At 41.5% G+C, this 26,954-nt stretch overlaps 1 protein-coding gene across 4 annotated transcripts in view; it reads right to left on the reverse strand.

The window, feature by feature from the left end:
* Nucleotides 1-8,471: 8,471 nt before the first annotated feature.
* The window catches only part of BMS1 (BMS1, ribosome biogenesis factor), a 36,586-nt gene continuing 18,103 nt past the window's right edge, over nucleotides 8,472-26,954 (reverse strand). For all 4 annotated transcript variants that reach the window (XM_006018477.3, XM_025197719.1, XM_006018476.3 and 1 more), the window contains 12 exons: nucleotides 25,553-25,710; nucleotides 24,868-24,949; nucleotides 23,996-24,072; nucleotides 20,990-21,166; nucleotides 19,068-19,256; nucleotides 18,215-18,395; nucleotides 17,577-17,635; nucleotides 16,495-16,617; nucleotides 12,305-12,452; nucleotides 11,117-11,292; nucleotides 10,367-10,528; nucleotides 8,472-9,702 (listed from right to left, as the gene is read on the reverse strand). In XM_006018477.3, the coding sequence (XP_006018539.1) occupies nucleotides 9,472-9,702; nucleotides 10,367-10,528; nucleotides 11,117-11,292; nucleotides 12,305-12,452; nucleotides 16,495-16,617; nucleotides 17,577-17,635; nucleotides 18,215-18,395; nucleotides 19,068-19,256; nucleotides 20,990-21,166; nucleotides 23,996-24,072; nucleotides 24,868-24,949; nucleotides 25,553-25,710 (1,763 nt within the window). In that variant the 3' untranslated portion in view covers nucleotides 8,472-9,471. The remainder of the gene's footprint in view (nucleotides 9,703-10,366; nucleotides 10,529-11,116; nucleotides 11,293-12,304; nucleotides 12,453-16,494; nucleotides 16,618-17,576; nucleotides 17,636-18,214; nucleotides 18,396-19,067; nucleotides 19,257-20,989; nucleotides 21,167-23,995; nucleotides 24,073-24,867; nucleotides 24,950-25,552; nucleotides 25,711-26,954) is intronic.

The raw sequence follows: 26,954 nt of genomic DNA on the forward strand, positions 1-26,954 counted from the left end.
AAGCCCCAGTGCAGGTTCCTCGCCCTTCCCCTTTCAGCTAGCTTGGAGACTGAGGGTGGTGGGGTGTGGCAGGGGGATTCCCAGTGGCAATGCATAGGAGGTGCATAGGGGTGCACGTGCACCCCCTAAGAGCTCTGGTGTACTCCCTGACCAGCTATGCTTGCAGCTTAGGCAACAGGCAGAGGGGGTCAGGCGAGAGCACCAGTGCCCCCCCCTGCAAGTGCTGGCCAGGGAGTGGAGTGCCATGGTGCTCTCTGAAGCAGTCGTAGCCACTTCTGGAAGCGGCTGCAGTGAGTGGCACCGGTGATCGGCCGTCTAGCGATTAGCCGTCTAGTGATCAGCCATGAGGGGCCCCCCTCTCCCAGTCGGCTGGATCATCTGTGAGGGGGACCCCCCCATCAGTGAGATTGGCTGTGGGGGACTCCCCCCCGGTCACTGGGGGGCATGTCCCCTCCCCCTGACTAAGGCTGCACCAGTTGCCCATGGAGACTCCAACCCCACTCCCGGCTGCAGGTAGGCAGAGCCAAGCCATTGTGCAGATTGCCCCCGCTCCTCCTCCAGTCAGCCCAGAGACAGAGGAGGGGGCATGACTGCGTGACTCCAGCCCTTCTTCCAGTTCCCACCAGGTGGAGGAAAATTCTGCTTTGGGCTCCCCTCCCCCTGCCACACAGGGTTGATTCCAGCTGGGGGTCCAATGCTGGGCTGGAGGAGTGGGTTCCCTCCCTTTCCTCAGCTGGCCCAGAGACTGAGGGGAGTGTGTAGCTGGGGAAACCACCCAGCTCCCAGCTCTCTGCAGTGGCCAGTAGGCTGTGGGGTATGCTCTACCACCTCCCAGCTACTGGTATGGGTCCAGTGTAGGTGTCTGACTGCCTTTCCTGTTTAAAAAGTGAGCATCAGTTCACTTGCTTATTGGTTCAAGCTACACAATTTAGAGAAACCTGCAGATTGAATCGATTCAGCCTTGAGCTTTTTGACTGTCTATACTTAGCCTATAAGGCTAGGGACAGAAAATGGACATAAACTGGTACAAGTGACTGGAAACCAGGTCAAATCTGTAACACAACAGAAGTTCAGTGCAGATAAACTGCTTTCAAAAGAGCCAGGTTTAAGATAAACCTGGATGGATGTAGTATCAGACTTAACTCATTTAGATTAAATTGTTTTATTGAACTTGTCCCAGCTCCCCTCCAGATTCAACTTAACTCACAACACCCAGCATCCCATGATGCTTTTCACTTCCACCAGAAGCCTCCCCTCACAGAGTGGGCAGGCTAGCCTCAGCCTAAGATGTCTGCTTCAGCTGAGCAGGGAGGAGTGGTGTAGCTGCCCCTGGCTTCTGGCCTGGGCCACTGCAGGCATGTGGCTGCTTTTGTGGAATCAAAAGTGTGTGTGTGTTCATGTGTTTATCAGTTCAATCTATGTAGCATAGACTAATCTGCAAAGATAGGATCGATTCAGCCTCAGGCTTTTTGACTCATAGATTCATAGATTGTAGAGTCAGAAGGGACCACAAAGGATCATTGTATCCAACCTCCGCCCCGGCAGGAAAGAGGGCTGAGGTAAGATGACCCCAGCCAGGTGACTATCAAGGTCCTCTTGAAGACCTCCAAGTTAGGTGATAGTACCACCTCTCTTGGAAGCCCATTCCAGATTCTGGCCACCCTTACTGTAAAACATTTCTAATCTCTAACCTGAATCTACTCTCCACTAGTTTGTACCCGTTATTCCTGGTCATTCCTAGGGGTGCTCTGGTAAATAGTGCTTCTCCAATTCCTTGTTGCCCCACCTCGATAAACTTATAGGCAGCTACAAGGTCTTCCCTTAGACGTCTCTTGTGAAGGCTGAAAAGATCGATCCCTCAACCTCCCCTCGTAGGGTCTTTCACAGAGTTCACTAATCATGTGAGTGGCTCTCTTCTGAACCCTCTCCAGATTCTCCGTGTCCCTCTTGAAGTGCAGTGCCCAAAACTGGACACAGTACTCCCAACTGCAGCCTGACTAATGCCACATAGAGGGGGAGCATCACCTCACTCAGTCTGTTGGTCATGCATCTGCTAATGCACAACAAGGTGTGATTGGCCTTGCTGATGGCCTCATTACACTGCTGGCTCATGTTCATCTTAGAGTCAACTATGACTCCAAGATCCCTCTCAGCCGCTGAGCTGCTGAGGTCTTCCCCCAACCTATAGGTGTGCTGGGGATTCCTCCTCCCTAGGTAGAGTTCCTTACATTTATCTTTGTTGAATTGCATCCTAGTTCGTTCTGCCCATTGATCCAACCTGTATCTGCTCCTTGCCCCCTGGTGTGTTAACTTTTCCCCATAACTTGGTATCATCTGCGAACTTGGAGAGGGTGCTCTCCACACCCTCGTCCAAATCACTGAGGAAGATATTAAACAACACTAGTCCAAGGACCAAACCCTGCAGGACCCCACTGCCCACCTCCTTCCAGGCCAAGAACGACCTATCCACCACCACTCTCTGGGTGCAGTCCCTAAGCTGGTTAACCACCCACCAGACTGTGTAAGTGTCCACTCCACAGCCTGCTAGCTTCCCTATGAGACTAGAATGCGAAACTGTGTCGAAGGCCTTCTTAAAATCCAGGTAGATGACATCAGCCTCAGCTCCTGTGTCAAGGCAGTGTGAGACCAGGTCATAAAAGGCTATAAGGTTTGTCAGGCAGGATCTACCTGTGACAAACCCGTGCTGGTTTCCTTTTAGCATTGTTTCCCCTGCTGGGCCTTCACAAATGAGCTCTTTGATGATTTTTTCCAGTATTTTCCCAAGGACAGAAGACTGACTGACCTAAAGTTACCTGGCTCATCCCTTCTCCCCTTCTTAAACATGGGCACCAGTGACCCTTTTCCAGTCCTCTGGGACCTGACTGGAGCACCACGAGTACTCAAACAGCCGTGCCAGTGGCTCAGCTATGACACTGGCCAATTCCTTTAGGCCAAAAGTCCACATGGCTTGTTTTGGGCTCTGTACGCATGTGGAAGGGCAGGCTTCAGAAGGGAAAAGGTCATCCTGCTCTGGCACTTGTTCCTCATGCCCAGCGGAAGCCCAATTAGTTATATAACAGCACAGCAGAGATCAAGGCAGCTATGGGAGCGTGCAAAAAGAAATCACTGTAGCGAAGTGCAAGAGCGCAAAGGCACACAGTGCTCAACCCAGATCAGCTCCATTCCAAAAACTGCTCTTCACTCTCACTCTTCACTGATTCAGAGCACAACTATCTTTCCACCCTCCTGGGAGCATCCAGAGCAACTCCAAGTACAAACCAAAGGAGTAACCTCTCCTAGTGAAAAGGAAACTCCTGTGTAGCACAAACCCCTTAATTTCTCCAAGACCAGAGAATGGCCAAGTTTTGTCCATGGCAAGCAGTAATCCAGATGTGTGATAAACTAACATAACCACATCACACTCAGCTGTAATTCTACCAATGCTGGTGATATTGCTCTAGGGACAAATTTAGATTTTAGCCCCACTGTAGCATTACATGACATTTGAGAACTAGCTACTTCCTCTTCATATTCCACAGGGATGAGACTTGGAAAAAATGTGAGAAACAGGCCCAAAGCTATGTAGGAGACCATTACCATTATTAAAAACAAATATTTTCTAGTCTTTTTGAATGAAAACCATGTACCTGCGCATTACCAGGACTCTACTAGCTTTCTACACAGGCAATACTAATGTGATCTCCTGCTGGGCAAAGGTAATAGGGTAGCCATTAATTTCAGATAAATATCCACAGCAATAATTTTAATCTATACAATATGCATCACTTCTCTCATGCTGTAAGCAAGGATTTAGCAAGGCCTATGCTAGAACATCCTAAATCATGTTACAGGAACAATTAGCAAATGTACTGGACATTAGCCAAGCTCTATATCACATAAAACATAGGGCTTGCTAGGCCTACTTAAGTCCAAAGCAATGAAACATGCTGCTTCAATGGTTACTAAAACTGCCCCCTCATAAATTTCCAAAATAAAAATGCTTGGCTGGTAATTTCAAAGTATTTTTACTTTATTGCAGAGTCCTGTTCCAGTTTCATAGTTCCAGTTGATGCTTTGTCTGTACTGGGAGATTCCTGCTCAGAGGAATTCAGACAGCAGCTGCCCCGGTCACACCAGATGAGGTGCATACTCATCAGGGTCCTAACCAAGCCTCTGAGGGCACTTGTACACATTATGCATTCTTTACATGCACGTTATGAAACAAGATGAAAAAAATCGCCTTTTCGCTCGGTTAGTTGCATAAGCAAGTACATGTGCATAATTTTTTGTGTGGTAATTTCGATTTAGCACGGCAAGTTAGACCACCTGACATGTTCTAGTTTCACCTACTATAACAGCAGAAGGTACCAGAGCATCCGCCAGTACCTTCTGCTGGGTCCCAGGTAGCAGCACCCTTCTTTCCATCAGAGATGGTACTGTGCTGCCAAAAGAATGGCTTCAGCCACTGAGGGGAAGCTGTTTACATGTGAATAGAGTACATCCACAATCCTGCCAGCAGAGCTTGATTTCTCCTGGCAAAACCATGTAATGTAAACTAGACCTGAGTTTTCTGCATATAGCAGGCATATAGATATATATATTTTTAGCATGCTCTCACCAAACTCTTAACATTTAAGTTTTATCCATGAATAGAGCTACACCAATTCAATTTGTATCTATTCTTAAACTGATTTTGTTAAACTGGTTGAAAACCCCGTAGAAATTTTTAAGTGGATTTAAGAGAGACTGCAGCTTAAATCGCTTTAAGCTAAACTATGAATCACATTCTATACTGACATAAAAGAGCCCATACAGCCCACTGCTAATTTGTCCATGGGTCTTGATGCACTTTATAGGGATGTTATCACCTAGATGTAGAAACAGAACCATAGAAATATGTAATATGTTCATGTTCATTCAAGCAGCCTAGAAGGGGGACTTCTGAGTCCCAGTCAGTTAAGCATATCTAGACAAAGCAGCACCACCTCAGTGAGAAGGTAAGCTTTGATCGTAAGTCTCAAGAATTTTCTAAGAATTAGAAATGAGCCCTTGAAGACATTGATCACAATACACCACACATTCTACATAAATCTATGGTATAATAATAATTACTTTTTCATATAAAAACATCTTTCATTTAAGAAATTGTATTCCTCCTTTACAATAGACTGAGTACGTAGCAAAACCGTAAGATATACCTAACAGAATCGTTTTCTCATTGATCATCCAGAGAATATGTTTTCCTACCTGCACCAGTGCTCTGAGTGAATCTCACTGCAATGAAAAGCAAAAAGACTGCTGTCCATTTCATTCCCATTTTCTTTTCTGGTAAAGGTATTATCAGTAAACCTTTGCACACTGCAATGCATGCTGATCAGAGTTCAAAAACACTTTGTGACTATTGTCTTTATTCAAGATAAACAGGGAAACCTAAACATTATATAGCCAAGGGCTGCATAGGCAACTTGCCAGGAAAGCCACAACTGAACTGAAACAGAATGCAGAAACAGAATGCAGAAAGCACATTTTGTGGAAGCTACTAATGGCAGCATGTAAAGTAAATCAGGACCCATCAAGCTGGTAGTGTGAGGGTGAACTGTCTATTTTATATATATTTGTATAGTGCCTAGCACAATGGTGCCAAACCAAAATTGCAATATAAAGTAGTAATAATATTTAATGGAGTTGACTCAACAGATGACAGCAAGAGGATGCATACAACATTCTTAATGGTGGCGATTCAACAGAAATGGCCTGCTCTTATTTGTAAGCAAGCCATGCATCTATTTATAGCCACGGACTCCTTATCTTACTTTAAAAGATATAAAGTAAGTTACATGCACATATCATTTTACAGTGACCTGCTGTGTATAAAAGCTTGTCCAGAATCACCATTTTAACAAGGTGAACAGTTTCCTTCCCTATATTATGAGATGAAATAACAGGATCTTGGAATGTAAATGTTCATACAAAAAAATCTACAACCAACAAATTCAATAAATATCTTGCTGTAAAATAATAGCAGAAAGGAGTCCTGATCCACAATTAGGGTCTCTGGGTTTAACTGCAATATAATATTACATTATAATCTCTTTCTTGAATGAGTTCCTGAGAAACTACAGACCCCAAATGATTTTATCAGATCATTGCCAGTTTGGGGAGGAACTATTAAAAAGCGGCAAGTGCCAGTAATTGTAATTGGTAGTGTTTATCACAGAATGAAAACCATTCCTCCTGCTTTCCAAAGAATTTAGAATCCAAAACTTTGTCCCACAATCCAAGAAGTTTTTCAACAGTGTTAAATTAACATGACCAACTTAAATATAGAGGGTAGCCTGGGCGACGGCAACCATGAAACCATAACATTTACTGTCTGTCACAAGGCAGACAAATCAGATAGCAGGGTTGAAGTTTTGGACTTCAAAAATGCAAATTTCAACAAGCTCAGGTCACTAGTAGGGGCAGCGCTGTGGGACCAGGGATCGAAGGCGAAAGGAGTGCATGAAGTGCGGTTGTTCCTTAAGGACACTATCCTTGAAGCACAAAGGAAGTCCATTCCTATGCGGAGGAAAGGTACCAGAAGGGCTGGGAAGCACTCTTGGCTAAACAGGGAATCAGAGTCCTCCTTAGAAAGGAGGCAGCGAACAAACAATGGAAGTTTGGGACAGGCCCCAAACTGGACTATACAACAACTGCATGCACTTATAGGAAACAAATTAGAAAGGCTAAAGCAGCGACTGAACTTAAATTAGCAACAAGAATCAAGGACAACAAGAAGTCCTCCTTTAGCTACTTAGGGAACAGGAGGAAAATAAATGAGAGTGTGGAACCATTGCTCAACAACTCAGGACAGCTAGTAACCAGCACTCAAGAGAAAACTGAACTGGTGAATGACTACTTTGCAGTGGTATTTCATTGGGCCAAGGGGAAATCTTGCCAGATAGGGTACAGAATGAGCAGGGCAGAAATGACTGACTTCCAACTGTTGGCATAGATCTGGTGTGTGATCAATTAAAGAAATTAGACATGTAAGTCAACAGGACCAGATGAACTCCACCTGAGAGTGCTAAAGGAGCTGACTGAAATTATCGCGGAGCCCCTGGTGAAACTTTTCCAAAGCTTGTGGTGCTCCAGAGAGGTCCCCAAGGACTGGAAGAGGGCCAACGTTGTGCCCATCTTCAAGAATGGGAAGAGGGAGGACCCAGGTAACTATAGGCCAATTAGCCCAATTTCTATCCCAGGGAAAATCCTGGAAAAATTAATTAAGAAGTCTATGTGTGATAGGCTTGCAGAAGGTGGGATTCTGAATGACAGCCAGCATGGCTTTGTCGCAGGCAGGTCTGGTCTTACCAACCTCATCTCCTTTTACAATCAGGTAACTCGCCACCTAGATAAGAGAGGAAGTTGACATTGTATACCCTGACTTCCAAAAAGCCTTTGATCTGGTATCCCAAGATTCTCATGAGAAAATTGGAGGATTGTGGGCTTAACTGTGAGACAGTCAGGTGGGTATGAAACTGGCTGCAGGGCAGGATTCAGAGAGTCCTGATGAACAGATCTATGTTGTCCTGGCGAGAAGAGGGCAGCAGCGTCCCTCAAGGGTCAGTGCTTGGTCCAGTACTTTTCAACATCTTTATCAATGATTTGGATGTGGGGGTGAAGAGCTCACTGGCCAAGTTCGCGGATGACATCAAGTTATGGAGAAGCGTAGTCATACTTAAAGATAGGCTACAGATACAGGCGGACCTAGACAGGCTTGAAAGTTGGGCAAGTCGGAACCAGATAAAGTTCAACATTGAGAAATGTAAAGTGCTCCACCTGAGGACAAACAAGATCCTACAGACCTACAGCCTTGGTGGTGCCAAACGGACTGGCACCATGAATGAAAGGGACCTGGGGGTAATAATAGACTACAGTATGAATATGAAGCAGCAGTGACACACTGTAGCCAGAAGAGCAAATAATACTCTGGCATGCATCAATCGATGCATCTCCAGCAAAACCAAGGAAGTGATTCTTCTACCCTACTTGGCGTTGGTGAGGCCACAGCTGGAGTACTGCATCCAGTTCTGGGCACCACGTTCTAACAAGGACGTGGTAAAAGCTTGAGTGTCTAGAGAAGGACCAGCTGTATGATATGGGACTTGCACGACAAGTGATACGAGGAAAGGCTGAGGGACCTGGGACTCTTCAACCTGAAAAAGAGAAGGCTGAGACGGGACTTGGTAGCAGCTTACTGCTACGTCAGGGGAGTACAACATCAAGGGCTCGGTGAGCATCTGTTCACCAGGGCACCCGAGGGGAAAACCAGAAGTAATGGCCACAAACTCCTGGAAGACAATTTCAGGCTCAGCGTTAGGAAAAACTTCTTCATAGTTAGTGTCCAGACTATGGAATACGCTCCCTCCAGAGGTGGTGCAATCGCCTACCCTGGAAATCTTCAAGAGGAGACTGGACAGTCACCTGACCCCAGGTGTCTTTCCTGCCTGGTGCAGGGGGGCTGGACCCAATGATCTTCCAAGGTCCCTGCCAGCCTTACAATCTATGAATCTATGAACACACTTGAAACTCTCCATCCCCACCCCAACCTTGGAAAAGTTTAAAATGATACCAACAACTGAGATGGTAAGCCAAAAGTGGCATGGGTGTTCTCAAAAGACCCTGAGTGAACAAAAAAAGCACTTTTGCACTCAAAGATGATCCAAAATGTACTTGCATGTGGAACAGGTGTTACCATGTTCCAGCCTCAGTTTAAATGGACAGTGAAGAAGTGCCTAAACACTGACTATGAACGGGAGACCTTAGAGAAACATTTGTTCCTTTTGAAAACATGGCTTCAAATTACAGGAAGGGCACTGGCTAGGGTAGTTTGTCTGCAGTGTTTATATTCAGGAACACAAGATCTAGGAATCTGGAAATGGCTACATGTGCAACATTTATTATGATACCATAGCCATAAAACACAAACTTCCTGCCCTCTGGATCCAGCTGCCAATACTAACCGTGATCTTCTTACCTTTTCATAGAAGGTCTGACAAAGGGTAGAATTAAAAAATGACATTACCAGCACAGAGAAAAATTGAAACATTCTTATTCACACAACCTTAAATCTTAATCCAAGACAGACCACTGAAATCCAGGTGATCCATTTATAAATTAATGATATTCCCTAATTAACACTAAAAGGCTTTTAATGGTCACAGTGTACTGTGTGAAGATGATTGTTGTGAAATACTACATTCTCCAGTATAACAGTGAAAAAACCTAGAAATTTGTAATTTAAAATATTATTTATACACATTTCCATATGATAGGAACATAAACAAGGTCAGTATTTGCATTATTTTCCTTGCACTTTCAAAGCAAGTTCAACTTAGTCTACGGCACAGTTGTAGATACTGTCTTTTGACTGTCTTAACAGGAAGCTGCATAGCTATCTATCTTCCAGATGATTCTAATGGAGCTCTGATGTCACTTCTCTCCCCCAGCAGATCCTTTCAAGCTTGACTTCTGTCTCTTTTTCTCTTTTTGTCCAATAATTCTATACAGTTTTTTCTTGGCTTCCTTTTGTCTCTTAAATTTCTCTTCCTCTTCCTTGCGCTTCACTTTGAGGTATTCTTTAAGCTGTTCACGATGTTTTAATTTGGCTTTCTTCACTTTGTAATTGTGTACTGTACCCAAAGCACTAAGCAGAGCTGATATCTGAAACAGGAAAATTCTCCAATAAGTACACATTTTGGAAAACTCACATGATGTATGTGTGAAGAAAAGATGTAATTATCCCTGGTAAATGCTAAGTAACAGTCTTTAACAAACAACATGAAGACTGGAAATCTTGGATGAGCAACTCATTTTACTGCACCTCCATTTTCCCATTTGTAAAATGGGAATAATTGCAGTGATTAATGGAATGGGTGTTGAATGGCTTACCAATTATGAAATTCTCAGAAATGCCCGAATCAAAAGGTAGTATTTAAAGCATATCATTTTAAGACTGTTTAACTTGACAGGAAAGCTAAATTAAGGTTTAGTTCCTCTTGCTCCTATAAACTTTCCTCCTATAAATAAACTTTCACCAGATCCTAGATTAGTGCATTACCTTTACTGGCACTCATTACCTCTCCATCACTAAATAATTGCAGAATAAGTGCAAGAAAAGAAAACAGCAAAAGCTAAGGCTTTCATGTGACAAGACAAGTGCACTTAAACGTTCTTAAACATTGAGAAAATTGACTACACTATAGTAGAACCTGAGTCACAATTTGGTCATTTTAACTGTCAAATGACTCCAAAGTTAAAATAAGTGCCAAAAATAGTCTAAGCAACATGTTTTTATATAGTTTGTTTCGAAATGAAACACAATTACCTTCTTTTCATGAGGCTCTCTGATAACAGCTGGTCTCCACTGGTCCTTTGAAAGCTTAGCTTTCTTCTCATAATTCTTAGGCTTGTTCTTAAATGGAAGTGCCTTCTGAAGTGCCTTAGGAATATGGAGCTTATTGAAATGCTTCTTCTCCCTCACTATGGGCTGAAAAAAAAATTAATCAGATACATAACAGCTGTATTTCTGCCAAATAATATTTCTTCCAGACACTTTAGAAAAACATTGTGTCTTTGTGTAACCCAACATTGAATGATGGGTTACACCTGTGTTATAATATGACAACGTTTCATTACTTTTTATGGACGAGATCTGAAATTACGCCCTGATCACCAGAACGTATTCAAAGATTTTTTTACATGGTTTATAAGACTATAGACATGAGCGAAATAATGCAGGACCAATGTCTTTTTGGATTAATATGAAGTCTTCAATCCCCAAGGCTGTTTCATTTGACTGACCTAGTAGATTTCTCATTTTTCATTCTGTGGGTCACTCTGTGATGTGTCCTTACTGAGCAGACAATCATCACCCTCACTCCCCACTGTCAGTCTGCACTGCATACCAGGAAGAGTGATTAAAACTACACTGTGAGTAAGAGATGTATGTGAACAAACACATCTCAGGCCACACATGTGGGCACAGTCGCACACACACGTGTGAGAACACAAGGGTACCTTTCAGAGACATTACATAACCTTTTTTATTTGTGGATCACAGAAGTATAAAACATACCTTATAGAGGGAATCTTTGTTTTGCTTTATTCTTAAACCCCGTTCACGCCTCAGTTGGCCAGTTGTCTTCATTCCTGTCCAGGTGTCTTTCTCACCTGCTGGCTTTAGCAAGGATGTTACCGGGTTATAGAAAGCTGGGATGGAAACAGGATACCAAGTCCGCAGAAAAACAATGTCTGAAAGAAAAAAAAAATTGCTTCATTCTGACAAGAAGGTTTGCTATATTAAACACTTCCAATAAAGATTATTTGAACAAGATAATCAAGTGAGTAACACACCTGATGCTAATATTTCACCTCTACTTTAGACAGGACTCCTCTTATACACCATTCTTACCATCTTTGGCAGAGCAATGCATGTTCTAATACTCTAAGCTCTACTCTAATCTGCATATATGACCAGATATCCCAAGAGCTGTAGATTCCTAAACAGCCAGAAGTTGAATATCACTATCCTAGATATGCTTACTTAATTAAAAAACTGATCAGTGTATAGCAAAAGAAGCCTGCATATAGTTTCTGCCCATCTCTGCAGCACATCCAAAAATACTGTCTTTTCCTCTATATGTTGTTTTAAGTAGAATTACCTACTACTCCCTATTATCGTCTACTAGTACAACTTCATCATCCAGAAACTACCACCCCAGGAGATAACAGCTTAAAACCCAAAGGCCATATACAAATATTAACACTCACAGTTGTGCTATAGACTAAATATGAACTCATCTGTTGTTTCAAAACACAAGACTAGAGAAGAATTTATTATGAGGCTTTTATCAACACTCTCTGGATTATTTATAAAGTCCCTTTCTAGCACTCATGCCACTAAGTGCTGCCTCTGTTTAAGCTGTCCAGGCAAAATATACCAAAAAGTCTGGTAGAAAATAAACTAACATTGATAAAGGAAATAGATCACCTAAACAGACCTTCATCTATATTTTTTCTGCTTAAGAACAACGTAACAGAAAACTGCTGTTAAGTAAGCAATTATTTTCCATCGTTTTTTGTCACGGGTACATTTATTGCATATGTAATAGATAATCAAAAGGTTATTTTCTCTCTCAATCCACATTCAGGTTACTTGAGATTCTAAAGAAAAAAGGAGCTAGTGCTGCCATCAGTATCAGAAATGGAAAAAAAGTCATGGGGTAATAATCACCTATTAATCTTACATGGCAGTAAAACTCACCACTCATTAACAACTTGTCTTCAAATGTTGCCCTGAAAGCTCCTTCTGGTGTCCGAAGAGCCTTTTTGATCTGCCCTCGAATACCACTCACAGTGCGAATGGCTGCACCTTCAAATTTTGCCACTTCCAACTGAGAGTTAAACATTCCCTAGGACATTCAATGTGGTCATTAATTGAACAATTAATGTGGTCATTAATTGAAGCTGTTAGGCATATTATGAATACAGTAGCAATACTACTACCCTCCACATGGACTTGTATGGGCCACACAAGCACCACCATCTGCTAGCAGTTTCACATAAACAAGGAATCAGGATCTTAAAATGTTGCCCTTAACTTAAACTAATACTGCCAAGCACATTAAGATAATCATCTAATGAAAAAAGATCTAATTTACACCTTAAAAGGGCAAAGGTTCTTAACACAATAATGTTACACTGCCCTGACACTGCCCCTCAGGGAAGCATTGGACTTCACATGGCAGACTTAACTGCCTGTAAACAAATGCCAGGAGCTTGGGAAACAAGCATGAAGAACTGGCCCGTCTCCTATGTGATAATGACTACAACCATGTAGGAATTACGGAGACCTGGTGGGACTTCACCTATGATTGGTCGGTGGCAGTAGAGGGTTACACTGTGTATAGGAGAGATCATGTGGGGAAGAGGGGTGGGGGTGTTGCTCTCTATGTCACTGCAGACTGAGTTTCCAAACCAGGAAGGGTGTCTTGAGACCCTCTGGGTCAAGATACAAGGAGAGTGACTTACTTGTAGGAGTCTACTATAGACCCCCCAACCAAGAGAAAGACCTAGATTGGGAATTCATTAGGGAAATGGTCAAAGCCACATGCTCCTGATGCTCGATTGTCATGAGACTTCAACTTCCCTGACATCTTTTGGGGTGACTGCATGGCCAAATCTGACAGGTCGCGTAGTTTTCTCACGTGCATCGATGACCTCTACCTAACCCAGGAGGTCTATGGGGTGACTAGGGGAGAGGCATTGCTGGATCTGGTCCTGGCTAAAGGGAAGGACCTGGTGAGCAACCTGCGGATTGAGGGGAAGCTTGGTGACTGCGACCATGAATTGGTCACCTTCTTAAATTCACTGAAAAGCAGGCAAACCCCTCGGTAAAACAGAAGTCCTTAACTCTGGGAAGGCCGACTTCTGCAAACTGAGAGAACTGGTCAGTCAGACAATCCATACCCTCAAAGAAAAGGGAGTACATGAGCAATGGTCATTGCTCAAATACAATCCTTGAAGCACAGGGCAAAGCCATTCCTTCTCGCAAGAAATGCAGTCAATGAGCAAGAAAGCCCCTATGGCTGAATAAGGAACTGGTGGATCTCATTAAGCTCAAAAGAATAGCCTACACCAGCTGGAACATAGGAAGCATTACCAAGGAGGATTACTCTACACTCACCCACACCTGCAGAGAGCAGTCGAGAAAAGCCAAGGCACAAACTGAACTTAGGCTTGCTACAGGAATCAAGGACAACAAAAAGTCCTTCTTTAGATATGCGGGAAGTAGGAAAGAGAACAAGAATAGTATTGGGCCCCTGAGAGATCCAACAGGGCAACTGACATCAGATGCCCAAGGAAGGGCCAATCTCCTAAATGACTTTTTCGCATCAGTTTTTCATCCTCCCATGAGGATCACACTGCCAGGAATGGCACAAACCAATTTAGGAGCGGATGACGGGCCCAAAATTCATGTGTATCAGGTGAGGGAACACCTTAAGAAACTGGACATTCACAAGTCCGCAGGCCCAGATGGAATGCACCTGAGGGTCTTGAAAGAGCTGGCAGACATCGCTGCATCCCCCTTGGCAAGGATATTTGAAAAATCGTGGCGCACAGGCGAGGTCCTGGATGACTGGAAAAGAGCCAACGTGGTCCCTATCTACAAGAAAGGGAGGAGGGATGAGCTGGGGAACTATAGACCAATCAATCTGATGTCCACCCCTGGAAAAATTCTGGAGAAAGTTGTCAAGGGATCCATTAATGCCAGACTAACAGAAGGCAAGCTTCTGAATGCCAGCTAACACAGCTTTGTCTGGCAGGGCTTGCCTGACCAATCTCATCTCCTTCTACGACCAGGTAACATATGCCCTGGACAAGGAAGATGATGTGGACGTCATTTATCTGAACTTCAAGAAGGCCTTTGATCTAGTTCCCCATGATGTCCTCATGGTTAAGCTGGAGAACTGTGGCCTAGATCATTGTACAGTCCAATGGCTAGGCAACTGGGTACGGGATCGGACCCAAAGAGTACCAGTTGAAGGGAGCAAATCAACATGGTGTTACCAGTGGAGTCCCACAGGGCTTGGTAGTCGGGCCTGTACTCCTTAACATTTTCATTAACAATCCAGACTCAGGAGTCAGATGTGAACTGGCCAAATTTGCGAATGATACCAAATTATAGGGGAGGGCCATCACACCGCAGGACAGGCTTGGGATGCAGGCCAACTTGGACACACTCTCAAGGTGGGACGACCAAAACCAGATGACACTGATGAACTGAACAGCCCAAAATCCTGTCCCTTGTGAAGTGAAGTGCAAGGTGCTGTACAGAGAAATGCAAGGTGCTGCACCTTGGTAGGAAGAACCCTCAGCATACTTACAGGCTCAGCCTATGCTTACTATCACCACAACCAAAAGTGACTTGGGGGTCTTGATTGACCACAAGATGAATGAGCCACCAATGTAATGTGGTGGCGGGCAAAGCTAACCAAACTCTGGCATGCATCCACCGATGCATCACAAGCAAAACCAGGGAAGTCAACCTTCCGCTTTACTCAGCCCTGGTGAGACTGCAGCTGGAGTACTGCATCCAATATTGGGCCCCCCACTTCAGGAAGGATGTGGAGAAGCTTGAGAGAGTCCAGAGGAGAGCCACTCATATGATCCAAGGCCTGGAGGGAAGGCTGTACAAGGAGGCTGAGGGACTTGGTACTCTTCAGTCTGGAAATGAGAAGGCTCAGGGGGGACTTGGTGGCAGCCTACAACTTCATAAGAGAGATACATCAGGACCTGGGAGAACATCTGCTCACCAGAGCTCCCCAAGGGATAACAAGGTCTAATGGCCATAAACTCAGGAAGGCCGACTTAGACTGGATATTAGAAAAAAGTTCTTTACAGTGCGTGTCCAGGGTCTGGACCACCCCTCCCAGCCAGAGGTGGTGCAAGCACCTACTCTGGATTCCTTAAAAAAAACCCGATGAATTCATTTCTTGCTGGGGTCACTTGATCCCAGCTGACTTCCCACCTATGGCAGGGGGGGCTGCACCCACTGATCTCTTGAGGTCCCTTCCAGCCCCTAATGTCTAGAAATCTGTGAAATAAATAAGTTTTAAAGCATCTATTCTTTTAAAAGGGCATCTGTTTGTAACATAACATTTGACAAATGTCCATGAAGTATAAGTAACTTAAATTACTAGGTGCAAGGTTCTAATGCAACACAACACTGACCCACGTGTTTCTGCTTTAATAAAACGCTAGCATAGAAGTCAAGCACACTATTCACATACTTAAAGATTAAGTAAATAATCAAGTGCATTGTTGGGTTCAGAGAACATGGCACCTTGCTAGCACCTGGCAGACAAATCCTAAATCACTTTATTTCCAGATTTTTATGCTTGAAGGTCTGCTTCCCTTACTAAAGACAGCTGGATGGCTCAGTGCAAATTCAGTCCTGTACCACATATTTCCCACAGCCAGCTCCACAACAGCAGGTAAGTCCTAATTTCTGCAGGAGCTCATTTTTTATCCTACAGTTTATAATTTTTGTAGAACCAAGACTGGATGAAGAATGAACAGGACTCAATTAACATTCTACTGAGATCTTGCATCGGGAAAGCTGACTGATTGATTATCCACATGCCACTTTTATAACACTCCCTGGAGGACAACAACATAATTGGCACAACAGGAGGTTTCAGAAAGGCTAATAGAGGTAATAATAGTTTATATTCTCTGAAAAATAATGGATGTTTTTACAAGCTGTATCAAATATACCTGAGAAAATAAAATTAGAGGAAGAGATCAAGAACCCTAATAAAACCCAGTACACTGTCATACATGCATTGATTTGGGTAGAACAGGGGGGGTTCTGTAAGAGGAAAAACCAGAGCACCTCACATGGTGTTTCTTTCCAATATCTATTCTATCAGCATTAGTAGAAGCACATACCTTAATAAATGAAGTGTTCTTGTAAATTTTGAATGGGAAACCAGTCAGCTTTAATTTCTTCACAACTGTTATGGATTTATCTAAATCAAGCACAACTCCTGTAGCAGCTATCCGAAAATCAGGCTGAAATATAGAACAGTTTGGATGTGTGGATCATTAAACAATTATCCTGCTACCAAACAGTTAAGAACTTACTTCACTGGTATTATTTCATTATATTCCATCATCTGAGTACACAAACAACAACTCTGACAGTAGCAGAACAGCATGACAAATTAAAATTAACTTCAGAATGACTAGTTGAGTGATTGCATGATGTCACATCCCTACCCAGGCACTAATGAAATATTTAAAACTGTTATTCAAATTAACTTGGATGTAATCTTAAGGATTTCTTCTCATTATCAACCTTATTGTGTTTCTCCATGAAACAGACCTGTGCACACAAAGGTCCAGCAAGAAGACAGACTGTGTAATGTACTAACCATAATTCTTTTCCTACTAAGATACTGTGAAGATACCTCTTCAATTAAAAAAAAAAAAAGACACAATCGCAACATTGTCTCAGAGATGAAATAATAAATCACCAATCAAGCTACTCTCACGCTCCCCTTGAAACTCCAGATACATACGGAATCTATGCAAGAAAAACACAAGGTATATGCACAGCACCATTTACCAAAATATTTTAAGATTCTTGAAGCATTCTGATAACTAGGATTTCACATCTACCACAGTGTAGAAACATATCACTGTTCTTCAATTAATTGCGCCTCACTATGAGGTTATAGTGACATTAGCTCATAGAGCAAATATAACCCATCCCCTCAGAAAGTAGTAAAAGAGATTTTGTCATTTTTAGCACAGATGATACTAAAGCAGTTACCAAAGGAAGCAGTTTCCTGTCCAAGTCTTTATCTCATGCTTGTTATCGCAGTATCTGAGTATAACAGATTTCCAGAACCCACCCCTCATACCCACTGTTAATACATGAGCTTGAAAATAAACTTCACAGGAAGGCACTCATCATTGGATGCAATGACCAACGGTAGGAAGTGAATAATGTTCTGAGATAAACTTACTGTTGCACCACTGACGGACTGAACAGCCAAAAATCCTGTCCCTTGTGGAGTGATGGGGCCTAGAAATAAAATTAAATAAGTACAAACAGAATAACAAACATTTGGCTGAAATCTGGCTTTTGTTGAAAGGTAGCTTGAGAATGCCAAAATAAGATCAGTGAGCTAAGCATTATGGGCTGAATGTCCTCCACAAAAGTTTTATGTGGTGTTTATCATACTACTCAGAGTGGCTCTACTGAAGTCAGTGGAGCACTAACTTGGCATAAGCACTAACTTGAGTATGCATTTGTTTGCAGAATTACACCTTTTACACACACCCTCTCCCTGTGCATTGAGATACCCAGGGCTAACTACAGCTGCTAACTTCTATTTGTTGCAATTTTGAAACCAGGGTGATCAGAATTTCAATAACAGCCTGTATACAACATGCAAAACATTCCTACCACTACCACCCTTTTTCTTTTCAATGGAAGCTATTTTTATTACCCTTATTTTGCATCTCATTGGGTATATGTTTTAAAGGACTCTTCCTTACCCTTAAGGGGTTATTTTTGCAGAGAATTCCTAATGCTTTCTTTAAGGCTAGCCAGTTTTATAATTTATCAATATGGCTGCAGATGCCAACTCCAACTGCTTACCCCAAAAAGTTGCTCCACAGTGCATGTGTTGTGGAGTATATTTAAGAAGCCTATGGCGCCCATTGTGATCTTCAACATAGTACATAGGAATAGTCTGAAATCGTCTCCATCCCAATGAGAGGATTAAAGGATCACGGGTTTTAAGTATCTTCTTATACCAACGATGTTTCTTCAGACGCAACTAATTAAAAAAAAGGATGAATCTTATCATCAAGGTTAGGTATACATGCTCAAACAACCCAAAGCAGCATTGATCTAAGTTATGCAGTTTTCTGTAAGTGGTATTGTTTATATCGGTAGAAAACAGAACACACATTTGCCCTCTGGTGGGGACAAGTGAGGGAGGACAAATTTTAGACCAGGTTCTGCCGTTTTTAAACCAATCCGTGCGTGCTGAACTTCTGTTGTTACAAGTACAGCCCGATTTCAATCACTTTTACTAGTATAAGTGTTAATGTCTGTACCTGACCTAAAGGACAACCTAAGCCCTAATGCCAGTGACTGGTAAAATAATTTGCACCCTTCTGAGAAATGCACACGCATGCACACACCCCTAGTTTTACCAAAACTGCAGTGCAACCCAATCCTTACTGGAGCCTCTTTGTATGGCTGTAATATTTTAATATTTTTTTCTTTTAATTGCCCAACCTGTGTTAAGCCGAAAGGATAGCCATTTGATTTTTAAATTAAACCACACCACAAACTCCCTTTCCAACATTAGGCCTTTCACAATATGACTCTCTCCATTGTTTGCTAATACACACCAAAGAGGAAATGAAATACAAACAGAAGCTCCACCCAACTTGAACCATGGCTGCACCATTATACCAAACACATAGCTTTGGCTACATACCTGAACATATCCTACATTTCCTTCACTGTTGCCTAAACCACCAAGGATAATTGGATACTGAGGGTCAAAATTCAGCACAAATTCACAGGGTACATTTTCAATTTCTATTCGAACATACATCCCTGGCCGGAAGCCCTCATATTGCACTCTGGCATCATCATCTTGATCTTCAAATTCAGCTCGGTTAAGCTATGTGAGAAACAAAAAGGTTTTTTTTTTAATGATTTGAAAACAAAATATGAAATCCAGTGTCAACAACTCTTGTGTGGCAGGTTTCAGTTCCACATATAAAGCATAACAGCATGTTTTTACACAGCATGTATCTGGATAAACCTACCAGGTATTTTAACTTCTTCCAAAAATAACAGATGCCTACCTCCACACATTCTTCCCTGGAGAGTTCCATTTAGAAAACAGATCCAGATTAACACAAAGAAGTTTAAGCTTCATATGCTCCAACCTGGAGACAGCATCCAGTAGAAGCCAATGATCCTTAATGAAGTGCACTTAGCCTCTGATATCACTGAGGTACTTCTGAAAACTAAGTGCCATTAAAAATTAAGAGGGTGGCTCTTAAGTATTTTTGGTGGTGTGACTTAGGTGTTACCTAAGGCTTCAAAGGGGAGGTCCTTTCCTTTGGTATATGTGATGAAATACAGAAAAGGGTTATAAGTTTATATAAATTATCAATACATCCTTGTAAAAAGATAGTTCTTTCCCACTGTTCTAGACTGCTAAGAACGTCTTATTTTGCTGTTCTACTGATCGCTTCATAGAAGCTATATTTGAAATCTGTTATACAGGTCAGCAGGTTGCATTATGCATCGAATGCTTTAACACAAAGAAAAAGATCCATGGGGAAAGTGCACTTGTGAAGTCTGGGTTTCTCCAGTTTGGTGCAAACTTTGGCTGGGTTGCAATGGCAATATAGTACTTACATTACACATATCTCTAATAGGTTTTAAGTGAAGGAGCTGTAAATTGTCTCATTCCTTTACTGGAAGAGGCTTGCTTACATTTAAAATGTTCTTAGCAAGCACTTTAGAATGCTCAAGCTTATTGTTTCGTCATTTATGTCAGAGGTTAATGCAAACTGATAACAGTTGAGTTAATGACTAATAAGGGTGAGATTTTGTTAGACGAGAAGACTGTGTGGAAAAAAAAAAGGTTCTTTTTTATTGGGACATAAGCCAGCGATATTCTCATGCGATGTCAACAAGGGGAAAAAATGTTAAAAATATTCTGAGGATTTTCATTTAATATAACACTAGGATGGAATGCACAACTCAACTTCTCCCTCTGGTTGCCTTGAGAATGCCCACCCAGCAGGCAGACCAGGTTATCTCAAATTTTTCAATGACCTGGAAGGTATTTTAATGGAGAGACTGCCTTGCAAATACCCACTTGTGAGTGTATAATGTCTATATAGCAACTATAACAACTGATTACATGAAGAAGTCATATTAGGAAAATATTTCTTTGTATTTTAATGATAATCTGGGCAATAAAGATTTTGATATTTTTAAATGTTAGTAATAGAGACCACCTTTACACTTCAATTCACTTATCTCTACCATCTGACATTTCTTCTTCCATGAAAACAAATATGACTGGCTTGTTCTACCACAACATCATGCACAAACCACTAGGCTCCTTTAAATATACTGCATTTTAAAAGTAGCTTCTGACATGTACTATGCTTTCCTACATGAGTTAGTGACTCAATAAGTCAACTCTAATTAAGGCTTTTTTTTTTTATGATAATGGAATCACAATGATCACCCATAAAAAGGACCTCTCCAAGGTTTTTTGCACATAACTTCTAAAGCTGTTGCTGAATGACATTAATGCCTCAGAGAAACAGAATGTGGTATATAAGAACTTTTACTGTCAGACAAAGAGCCAAGTTCACCAGCTCACACCTGTGCTTGTCTCTGCATCTCCCCTTTAAGATCATCAAAGTATGTAGCATCTCCTCCATCATATTCAGCATCAAACATTTCCTTTAATTTGCGTTTCTTGTCCAAGCGCTTTTTCTTCTCTTCCTCCTCTTCTGCTTTGGGCTCTTTTTCTTCTTTCTCCTCTTCTTCACTTACAGCCTAGTCAGAAAAGGGGCAATCAAACAGCTTTTAAAATTTTCTTAAAAAGAAAAATATCCTATTCTGGCCAACAGTTCTTATATTTCTGACCAAGAAATGATACTAATTTGCATCTTAGAGAAAAATAGTTGAATAAGGGGAGGGTAAGGGACAAGAGAAACTGAGCTTCATGGCCTTAGAATATTCTTTTTGCCCTCATCAGAAACCTTTGATGTTAAAACAAGCATCAGGAGGTGCAGCACCCAGAATCAGTGTGTTTTATTACAATTAATCTGAAATGCACACCTGTATTATAAAAGGAAACTGTTCTTAAGTGACCCAAGCCTGGAGTGATATAGGTTGGGAGTGCAGTACTGTGCAAAACAGGTTGGGTGGAAGAAGTCTGTACTAGACCTGCCTGAACAAGGCCTGCTTGTAACAATCTAAGTGTCGCAAACGAGTACAAAAATAATAGTCACATGTTATAAATTAAAATTCACAATACTTTACATATTTTTAACGTGTTCTAAATAAATTTGGTCACTATTATGATTGGGTTCATAATTATACTGTAAGTACAGCATTCATTGCCCCAAACTTTCATTAATACAGCTCTCAGTGTGATAGTCTGATACATGAGACCATACTACAGTGAAGTTCCAGACAAAACTCTTCGGACAAGCATCAATAGATAGTTATACCGGGCAATTCTGTGGTAATGCATTCTGAGCAGGCGAAGCAGTCGAGATCAATCAGATGTAACACCACTGGGTGGTATTCTAATTAACCCACTCAGAATTGCAAGTCTTAGTGAGGATATGATCAGAGTTGCTTCAGCTGTACTTTTGTGTTATGCCTCCACAGTGCCCCACCATGCCTGGAATGGTTAAGTACCATGATGTCTATAAGGGCTGACATGGGATTGTACAGAAGTCCCACATCATTTGAGTGAGGGGCTGCTAGAAAAGGGAGAATCCTTTCTAGCACAGGAAGATGGCAGAGGGATGAAAAGAATAATTCATCTAGAGAAAATGTGCTCAGCTGAATTAGAACATTCCAAGGAAATACAGAAGCCGGACAAGAAATCTGAAAAACAAGAGGCAAGTCACTCATTCAAACGAGCACAGTTCTCCAAACTCTTCCAAGTCGACCTGTTCCTGTTATCTTGAAATTGGTGTTATACGCTCTCCTTCTATACATGTGAGCTTAATAGCTTTTATATATGAAAATTAGTTTCAAATTGGGGTTGGGCTCTGTCTGAGGGCATTTATTTGGGGGCTAAATGAATAAACTTTCACCATTATCTCTGTTTGAGGCCTCTGAACCTTGGTGGTGCTGCACCTTTGTAATATCTGATTCATCAGGCTGGCTAGAAGACATCACAGAACCAACATTTTAAAACACTGTTTCTCTAAAGACACAAGCTGAGACCAGTCTCGAATGAATGACATTAACTGGATGACGACTGAAGCCATCATTTTAGCTCAGAGTGCACAGAGAAAGCTACACAGACAATAATATGTTGATGCTATGCGATTGTTTGGTGTGGCAGCGAGGGAGAGTTCCTCAAACCACATGAAATTTGTACCATGAACACATTATCTGTACATATACAAATGACAAAAATGACAGCATGTGGTGCCCTGCCAAGCCATGCTGCACTCACACCATGGGGCAGCTGCCACACAGGTGCCAAGCAGAGGTGGGGCAATCCCTGCTGCCCGCACTGCGCAGGGAGGCTTTGCCATGAGCCCTCAGAAGCCCCAATCACCACTGCCATGAGCCCTCAGAGGCCTCCCAGCGCTGCTGGGCCCACATCCTGCACCCCTCCCCGAGTAACATGCCCACCGCCCCAGCTGGGCATCTTGTCCCAGCCCTAGGCCCAATCCCTCCCTTCCCCACGCCCCTTCCTCCCCCCACCCCCCCCCCCCCCCCCCCCAACTCCAACAGACTTACCAGCTAGAGGCAGCTATCAGCTGCCTGTTTAGTTTATGGCCAAATTTTCAAATTGGCCAAATCTTTTCCAAAGCATTTTCGAATCAATTCAGAGCTTTTACTTGGTCTCCTGATTCAATTCAGATTCAGATTCGGTCCTCAAATTGGGCCAAATCTCATCCAAATCAAATCAGCTACTGAAGCTTCACACAGCCCTAATAAACACGGCTTCCTGTACAGAGAGGATTTTACCCACAGAGTGCTATAATCTGCATTACTGCGCCTCAAAAAAGTTACAATGCCCTGCAGATAACAGATTTAGACATAATATCCAACTAAACTATGTCAACGTTTCTTCATTGTAAGTAGAGATCTAGTATAGAACCCTGTCTTTTTTCCTAAAATTTAGACTGTACAATAGTAACCTCAAGCATATAGGTGAGAGCATATTATAGCAGCATATGGCAATATTACATAGTTTTATATTGACATTTTTGATGTCTATCCTACAATTATTCCTTGGTTAACACTCTAGTCCCTCACCTAATTTCCTATTTTATTTCAATACTTGAGAAAAGATGAATTTAAAATACGAAGAATATTCAGCTTCCAGCACTCATTACCTGAATACTGCTGAGATTTAAACAAGCTGATTAAGTCTACCCTCTACTGTTGAGACCATAGTGAGTTGACTTCTAATTCCGCTATTTATGAGTTCAGCATAAAGAGTTGTATAGGCTGACCATCCAGTACTAAAAGAATGGTCCTACTGAAAATAAGAATGGACAAACATATCTATTTGATTTTGGAATTTCCCCATTAGTTTGTTCCTACTGAACTACAAACAACTTTGTATTTGGTCCCCAAAAGCTTAAAAGATGAAACAAATGATGAAAAGCAAGCTGCAAATCATACCTCATCCTCTTCAACAGCAGGTCTCCCTTTATACACAACTCCTGTTTCAAGGTCCTCAAAATCACCATAAAGTTCTTCTGTAAAAACAGCAGTCACCATGCCCATTGGTTAGCAACAGGGTTACACTGTTTTGTATTTTTCAGACCTTTATGGTTTTATGGATATTTATTTTTCACTATGGATTTATCACATTTCCTCCCTGCCACTAGCTTTATACAGCAGTTTTCTACCTTTCCTTCACCATTCTCTATAGTAAAGCAGTAGCAGCCCCATTTTTAAGTGGCTTCCCTTTTTTCTTTTCAATATTGTATCATGAGAAATCTCTCACATTGCTACCTTCAAGTGTTACAAGTAAAATCTGGTAACCCCTGGGGAATCTCATCTCCCAGAGGGTGAATCCACACCATCAGAAGGAGAGAAAAGTGTCCCTTAGTTTTGACAACATCACATCACTGTTTCTGCTGAGTCCCTGCACATTCAAGTTACTTTCAAAGCAACCTGACATCTGCCTTCACCAGGTGGCAGAGACTGAAAAGAGTAAAAATCTAGAACACATTCAATATGCTTAAAGTTCAGTAAGCTGGATATTTACTCTACTAGGGCTAATGGTATTCAAACAATTTATTTAAAAGATGTCCATCTTTTAAATAAAAAAAAAATGCACCTGTCCTCCATTACATCTATAATCCCTGCTTTTCAGCAAAACAAACAAAGGGGATCAAATCAGTTCCCTGCAAACAGTATTTCCACTCATTAGTGATTCTTACCTATTTAAAAGTAATAAAATGATCAGAGATAAGTTACATTCAGTTACTTAGTATTTATTAGAAATTCTGACTTCATTAGTCATTTTCAGAGATAATCATACCTACCATCTTCCTCTAAAAGCTTTGCAGCATCTTTATCTGCTTCCCATTTTCCTGTTACAAAGCAGTCCCGAATGCTGCTCATAACCTGTAAAATAAAAAGACTGCCTGATGTACCTGTCATTTGTCACCACATATAGCACTTCACCAGTACTTCCATCTGCAATCATTTCACTGGTTTAGAGACAATCTGACCTCATTTCATTTCTTTATATACAGCTTTCTATATCAAAATGTCTTTCCTGTAGACACCCTCAGTAGTAGTGGAAGAGAATGAATAATGTCTCCCAACCCTTCAGAGGTTATCCCACCAGGAAAGGGCCAGCACCACTACACCTACTTCAGTGAATAAATAGGAAAACATCAGCCCTAGCACAGTCAATCCAGCCCTTTAACTTCTCTTTACAGTACCAAAAAAAAAGAAGAAAAAAAAAGAAAAATCCTAAGATTTTGTGAGAGAATATTTCTAGTGATTAACAAAAGAGAGTAGACAGAGAGGACGTGACACACAAGCAAAATTGCCTAACTCATATGGGTTTGTTTCTTTAACATTTCTCCTTGGTATAGCAGCAATGGCAGTTCTTTAGGAGGCAACTTCTTAAGTGATATAATAAATGGATGCAACTCAATGCAGGCTTGAATGTGGCCCTAAGAGTACAGAATGCAAGAGCTCTCTCCCCAAAAGCAGTACCTCTTCTAAATCCCAATCCTGGGGAACTTCCACTGCAAATTTGGAACAGTCAAGGCCGTTAGCCTTTAGTTTGGATTCTTTGTCAGGACGACTGACATGGAACAACCCTCCAAGCTCTTCTTCTCCATCATCCTTGTCATCCTCTTCCTTCTCCGCCACTAAATAAAAAAGTAGTTAAAATTATCATAATCTGCGACTTGATTACATTAATCCAACACCTCTCCAGTTCCTTTTTATATGTCTGAAGTAGTTTAAAGAAAGAAGATTTCAACAGTGAAATGTAGGGATAGACAGCTGGGAATCAGTCTGGATTCAAATGAGAAATCAGAGAAACTGAAACGTGGCTTTGTTCATTAACAGAGCAACCAGTAGCAACATGAATTAACACACTGGCCATAATACAATACTGGACCTGGAGTTAGAAAGATGGTTAGTCTGGACATACTAATATAAAAAGTTATTCCATATGCAAAATTTCACACACATTGAAAAAAGAAAAAAAATCAGGTTCTTTTTGGATGACACACTCTTTGAAAAAAAAAATCTCCAATTAAGCAACTGTGGTGTTTTAGTATATAAAATGTATGAGTACTAAAAACATCACCTGTTTGTTTTGTATCATTCAGCAGATTGCTAACATGCTGTAAACTGCTATAGGTATTATGTACTGCAAGCCTTCTGTTTGCTGAATTTTCATTAACAAATGTTGCACAAAGGGAGGGCCTTAAACGGCCAGACATTTACTTGGAGATTTATCAGTTTTTTATACCAGGACTCATTGTTTAAGAAGTAACAGTTTTATCTTCACTTTAAAGTAGCTGCCTGAAGCTTGACAAATGCCTACTATCGCTTTGATAAACGCACCTATTAGGGACATCATATGATTAATCTGAATCAGTTAAATATTTCATTAACACCAAAGAAAGTCTTAAACAAAAATCACTGAACACAGCTAAAGAAACTGAACCACTACCTGCAGAGAATCTACTACTTGCCTGAAAAATTGTTGATTTTTATGTTTGTAGAAAAATATTATAGAAGGAAAAAACCCCAAAAAACTGATAGACCCTCAACACCCTCCCCACTGCCTCACAAAAATACTGCAACATGTTTCAAAGAACCACCGTCCTGCCCTGGAAAGTACTACTGTGTATCACAAAGAAAAGACCAAATAACATATGCGTAGCTAGTGTCTGAATAACTACTAGTAACATCACAGTCAAAATTGCCTAAGGTGAATTTATTAGAGACAAAACTCACTTTTCGGCCAAGGAAAAAATTAGCAATTTAGAGAATTATATCCATTTCTTTTTCAGACACCCTGAAGGCTATTTCTAACTGAAATGCCTATGGTTAGAGGTGATAGGGGATAACAGGATAGTAGTACTACATTATAGGGAAA

The sequence above is a fragment of the Alligator sinensis genome, unplaced genomic scaffold, assembly GCF_000455745.1.
Source record: "Alligator sinensis unplaced genomic scaffold, ASM45574v1 scaffold188_1, whole genome shotgun sequence".
In the NCBI taxonomy this organism is placed as follows: domain Eukaryota; kingdom Metazoa; phylum Chordata; order Crocodylia; family Alligatoridae; genus Alligator; species Alligator sinensis.